This window comes from Morone saxatilis, unplaced genomic scaffold (genome assembly GCF_004916995.1).
Source record: "Morone saxatilis isolate NCDOM2014 unplaced genomic scaffold, NCSU_SB_2.0 Contig23, whole genome shotgun sequence".
Classification (NCBI taxonomy): domain Eukaryota; kingdom Metazoa; phylum Chordata; class Actinopteri; family Moronidae; genus Morone; species Morone saxatilis.
The window spans coordinates 13,837,238-13,843,244 of NW_023339796.1; the positions used below are offsets into that span (position 1 = coordinate 13,837,238).

Sequence of the window (6,007 nt, forward strand, 5' to 3'; positions counted from 1 at the left end):
ACTTGTTTCAAGTCATCCATATATATATAACTTATTAATATTTGCCAAATTATACTACTGTTATTAACAATAACATTACATACATATCCTCAGTACTATTACCACCCCATCTTGCAACTACAACTATCTTTGACCGTTATCTACCTATTTTATCCTTTTTTATCTTTCTACCCTCAGTTTTTATTCTAATTGTATTTTTATTGTATTTTAATGTATGGCTGCTATGCGACCCAATTTCCTTCGGGGATTAATAAAGTCTATCTATCTATCTATTCTATCTATCTATCTATCTATCTATCTGTCTATCTATAACTATTCACCACAGTAAAACAACAGGAATTAAAACCGCTGTCAGTGTTTATAGCCTTTATTTCCTTTCACCAGGTTCTTCGGTGGATGGTGAGAAATGCCACCTCTGCTCCCCCTCAGTTTAACCTCCAGCCTTTATGCATCCAGTGCAGGTTGTGTTCCTCCAGCAGCCAGAGTACTCTGCAGTCAACGCAACAGCACCATCAACTCAGTACTTCATCCAGGAAGCCAGTCACAGAGCTGCCCCTACAGTCTTTGCTCGACATGGGATTCACAGACACCCAGGCAGAGCGGCTTTATGACACCATGTCCAAACTCAAAGGAGGAAGTGCTGCCAAACATGCTCTGTCAACTCTCGAAGCTCTGTTTGTGTTGGGCCTCAACCCTTCCAGTGTGCTCAAACTGCTGGAGAAATGTCCTGAACTTTACACCGTCAAGGATTCGCAACTTCAGCAGTGCATAAGCAACCTACGGAAACTTGGTTTAGGTGAAGGTGAGATCATATTTGTGCAGTCCAATTTATCATGACATTGTTAAAGCACTTCAAGACCTGAGTACTCAATATTAATAAGAAGCTTTGTGTGATTATCAAACCGGTAATTTCCCTTATATGCCCCTTTAGGCAGTCTTCAGAGAGTGGTGGCCCATTACCCCCAGATCCTGACTGTGCCTGTGAAGACAATAAAGAACGTGGTGCTGTTCCTCAGGGAGAAGTGCCTGTTCACCGTCCAGCAGGTCACGGACATCCTCAGAGAATGTCCGGCCATAGTAGCGGAAAACACGGATCAGCTGGAGTACAAGTTTCAGGTCAGCATGTAAACCAAACAAGAGGAATGCCATAATGGGCACTGATGTTTTACAGACTTACTAATGAGACAAAGAAAATTGAAATTGGTCGATTAATTAATTTGTGAATTGACAGAATATTACTTACTACTGAAAAATGTAAGCAGTAATTTATCAAACGACACATTCACTGTTTCCATCTCCTCAAATGTCAAATCTTTGGGCTGTAACTTGGAGAAAACAAAGACATAACCTTGGAAATTGTGATCTGCTTTTTTTCTATTTACAATTTTCAGACATTTTATAGAAAAGATTATTAATCGATAAATCAAAATGAAACCAGAAATTATCATTAGTTGCGAGCCTAATTAAAATATATGGAAGTTCAGTACAGTTACATTAGATTTGACAGACAGGCAACAGTTCCCATGGTAAAGTGCAGTTCTCATGGTAGACTGCAGATTTATTGACTTCCTCAAAACTTGATCAAACATCTTATCAAAAGGCCAGCGTCGTTGTAAAAGACAGCAGTGTCCCACAACAGCACTTTCCAAACCAGCCACTGAGAAGACTTGACTTTTCCAGTGTGTACACACTATATAGGCCAAATCTGCTTAGTAGTATTTGGACGCTGCTATAGGACTCCCTCTGGTGGCCATAATTGGACTCTCTTGGGCAACAGTGGCTGTGAATGGGTTGTAGTGTAAGTTATAAAGTTGTGTATGACTTGGCCATCTCTACAGGATAGAACATTTCAGCTCAATTTGATATTAAGCAATATATAATCCATTTTTTAATTATTATTATATATGTATAATATGATCTGGTGAGTTACTTGTTACTTTTTTTCTGTAGGTACATTGTGTTTGTATACACAGGATGTATTATAAGTCATTATTTGGGGTTTACTCTAAGCGTTTTATGTCATACCAGTCTAATAATTGTTTGTTGTGTTTAACAGCGTGTATTAACCCATCTCTCCACAGTACGTCTACTTTCGAATGGGTGTCAAACAGGCAGCGATGGTGAAGTACAAACTGTTCCGTTCCACTCTGGACGAGGTGCGCCATCGACACTGTTTTCTGGAGCGCAGGGGCCTGTATCAAACCCCAGACAAGCGTGGACAGACGGTCATCATCAACCCCAAACTGGACACCATCCTCAACGCTGACCAGGACACTTTCCTCACAGATGTTGCCATGGCATCAGCGGAGGAGTATGATGTGTTTAAGAGACTGATGGCGAGAGAATGGCAGGAACAGGAGCCGCAGCTGGGCAGCATTGAAGCTGATAGTGATGATGATCATGAGGAAGAAGAGGAGGATGAAGAGACTGGGGGAAAAAGCGGATACAGGAATAGGAGAAAGAGGTCATAGTGGCGAAGGGACTGAGAATATTTGAAAGAGGAAATGAAATGATTCAAGAAAATGACATATCTGATGGTGATTAATAAAATGTTTCCTTTTAACTGTTTGTTGAACTCCGGTTGGTGCTATTGAATTCTAATCTAAAACACACATGGAGACATGATGTTGTGGTTATCATTATGTAGCTTGTTCTCCTTTGAATGTAGCCGTCATAGCAACGCATTCGAGTGAGTGAACCCTCAGAGTTGATTTCTGTGTTGATCTACGTTGCAGCATCAGGCAGGACGCGAGGTATGATGACGCCAGTGTGACGTTAGGCTAATAGATCAGGACTCTATATGCAAGACTGTAATGGTGAAAAGTTTCTCCTATTCATTCTTTCCACTGTCAAAAATAATTTGACTTCCTTTAAGTGACCCGAAAGCAATTTGGGAGTAAGTGCCTTGATGCTTGGAGGAAATGTGGAGGAAATGTGACTCTAATCAATGTAATTGAGATGGTTTTAAAACGAGTTCTTACAGTCAAATCAGATTTAAAACATCTTGGGTATAAAACACTGAAAAGGCAACAGCACAAGGGGCAATGGAGAGGATGAATGCTCCACCCCGTTACTATGTGATGGCCAAGTGGCTGTATCTTTCCCCATCCCTATATTATCTGAGTGAGTCAACAAAGAGTACATTAGATAAGGCCAGCGGGTGAGACGAGTCGTACAAAACACCCATTGATTTATAGAAGCGTTAAGCCTAATGGATGTAAAACGCAGCGAGGTTTTTCTGTTCTGGACATCAGGTAAGAAAACTTACCTTTGGTCAATCAATAAGTTGTCAATAGGTGTGTCAGCACAAAGTAATTATGTTTGTATTATTCCCGTGAAGTCTTTTATCTATTAAATACTAATTCCCAGCCTGAGAATGTAGGCAGTATAAAATACATTAAAATGAACCGCAAATAAAGTCAATTGTAATGTTTTTTTTTATTAGAAATGTATATTTGTATATGTTTCTTACATTGAGTTAAATATTTACTAACTAACTAAAATAACTTCATCATTTGCATTGGTTTTCATCAACAACACTCAAGGGGCAAAGTCCATTACTGTATGGTGTTCATATTTGAATTATTGTAACACTCCATGTCGAGACCCATGTTTGCTCATATAGGTAGGAAGGTGGCACCCTCAAACTGCAGGCCAAAGTGACCTAAATCAGATTGTATTTCTTATTTTTTTGCCCATATGTGACGCAGATCTCTTTTTGTTTTCATGACAGTGTGAGCAGCACAGATCACATGCAATCTCTTTTTTTCTATTCTGATTTGGGCCACTTTCATATGTGGCCCAAATCAGATACAGGTCGGGTTTTCTGCAATGTGAACATATCAAAATACAAGTGACCTTTATGTCGCTGCAGATCAATATTCCTCATGCAGGACACTTCAGAAAAAAAATCAGAATGGGGTTGCCAAGGCTTGCTGTGTGAGCGTAGCCTCTGATTGTTGATAGTAATTTATGATGTTTTTATTCACAGGTAGCTGCTGGAGGAAGTAGCTAACACACCATAAACTCCACACCTCAGTTGGAGCATTTGTCTCTCCATAAGGCAAAAGACAAAATGACGTCATCAATACATATTGCAAACATCACGCAGGATTGGGTGGAGAGCGTGCGGAGGTGGCATCTGGAACTTTTTTTCATCCCTACCACGGTCATCACTCTGGCCACCTTGGTAGCCAACCCTGTTCTCCTAGCGTGCATTTTCCTGTCTCGTGCCTTGCGTCAGGAGACACGTTACCTGCTGCTGGCCAACACCCTGACAGCAGACATGCTCTTCCTCATCCTCAACCTGACCACGGTGATCTGTAACGCTGTGGGAGCTCAGATACCCTGGCTGGTCTGTGAGCTGGTCACCGCCGTCACTGTCACCGCCTACTGCTGTGCCATCCTCACCGTCACCCTCATGGTGGTGGACACCTACGCTGCGGTTCGCTGGCCCCTCCATTACCATGACATTCTTCCACCTGCCCGCACCCACCGCATACTGGTGGGGGTGTGGGTGGTGGCGGCGGTGTACCCTTTCACCCTGTTGATCATGATGGAGGCAGAGAGGGAAAGTCACCACGAAAATGTGGCTGTGTGTCTGGTCCTCATCTCCCTCGGCTTCATTCAGCTAAAGAACACAGTGGGGATCCACACCTACTTCTTCGTGGCTGCTCTTATCTGTGCTACACTCATTTTTTACTGCTACATTCGGCTCTACATGGTAACAAAGACCCATGGAATCTGGCAGAGGCGCTTCTCCCGGGCCCGGGTCACGCTGCTGGCTCATGGGGTTCTGCTCCTGCTCTATTTCGCCCCCGGCTTTGTCTTCACCCTGGAGCTCTTCTTCTTCCATAGGAAAGACATAAGTCAAGATGTTCGTGTGTGGGTCAGCACGGTCAACATGTGTGTTTTCATGTTGCTGCCAAGGGCGTTCGCTCCGTATCTGTATGGGCTGAGGTACAGGGAGATCTCTGATACTCTAATGCAGCTGCTGCACCAGCACAGGAGACTCAGCCAGATCACCGTTTCATAAAGACACTTGTAAACTGTCCATTTTCCATACCTATACATAAAACATCTTTAACGGCATTACTACCAACTGCAAGGGCAGTAGCAGGGATTTTAAAAATACTGAGGTCATGAGTCCAAATTCCCTGAATCTGACTTTTGTTTTTTGCTTGGTCATAAGAGCTCTTTTACTGCTCTGTGAATCCAAATGAGAATATGCGAAACTCCCTTGTTTTCCAAGTTTATGTCTCAGTGTTGAGGCATCTGTAATCCCATAATTTGTTTTTTTTAAATAAACTGTTCGACCCAAATATGTATTTTATCATCATTATGTAATGTAAAAGCAATGTGATGTAATGTAGCGCCTGACAGTTTTATAACCATGGTAACAAAGCACTTAGCTCCATTTGCCTCCATTAGCTGTATTTGTCTAAAACTGGATGTCCAAGAAGATCATTAACAAATGGCCAACTGACTTGGCAATTTAAGGCGCTAGAGGAGAGAAGAGAGCACCTTCCCTTGTTTAGGGAAGGCGTGGTGGATAGTGATGAGTCAGAAATCCTGGCTCCAGGGACTTATTTCTGTCTCTGATGTGCGCAATCTGTAACTGGTACAGCAAGTCAACAGCAGAGGGACACATTTGTCTGTCCATTGGGCTGCGTCATGGCTTTTCCCTGCAGCAAATGAACTGTATGTGTGTTTGCTTGCTATCAACAAGCCACTGAACCTTGCTTCCGTCACACACGCTCTAAACCTCTGCTCCCGGGTGCTCACTGCCAACCTTTCTGCACCTCCAGGTGGATCAGACTCACATAAAAAGAATCACATTTGCTATTGTTTGCCATTTCTATATCAATTTCCATGCCACTGTAATTAAACAACTCTACTGATGACTAATTCATTTCTGTATTGATTTGCCTGTTTTCCATGGAAATATTTGCTCTTGGAAGTGATGCTTCCTGCTCATCTTTCTGATGATGTAATTTTTCATCCGTTG

General features: G+C 42.3%; 2 protein-coding genes across 2 annotated transcripts in view; both read left to right on the forward strand.

Annotated features, from left to right (window-relative positions):
• mterf4 (mitochondrial transcription termination factor 4) overlaps positions 1 to 2,568 on the forward strand; it is a 3,027-nt gene extending 459 nt beyond the window's left edge. The window contains exons 2-4 of the mRNA XM_035671475.1: positions 385 to 802; positions 932 to 1,116; positions 2,082 to 2,568. Coding sequence (XP_035527368.1) covers positions 385 to 802; positions 932 to 1,116; positions 2,082 to 2,471 — 993 coding nt within the window. The 3' untranslated portion in view covers positions 2,472 to 2,568. The remainder of the gene's footprint in view (positions 1 to 384; positions 803 to 931; positions 1,117 to 2,081) is intronic.
• Positions 2,569 to 3,936: 1,368 nt separating this feature from the next.
• Positions 3,937 to 5,058, forward strand: LOC118335099 (probable G-protein coupled receptor 148). Its single transcript, XM_035671295.1, has one exon. The coding sequence runs from the start codon at positions 4,076 to 4,078 to the stop codon at positions 5,033 to 5,035; it is 960 nt and encodes a 319-aa protein (XP_035527188.1). The 5' UTR covers positions 3,937 to 4,075; the 3' UTR covers positions 5,036 to 5,058.
• The last annotated feature ends 949 nt before the right edge of the window (positions 5,059 to 6,007 follow it).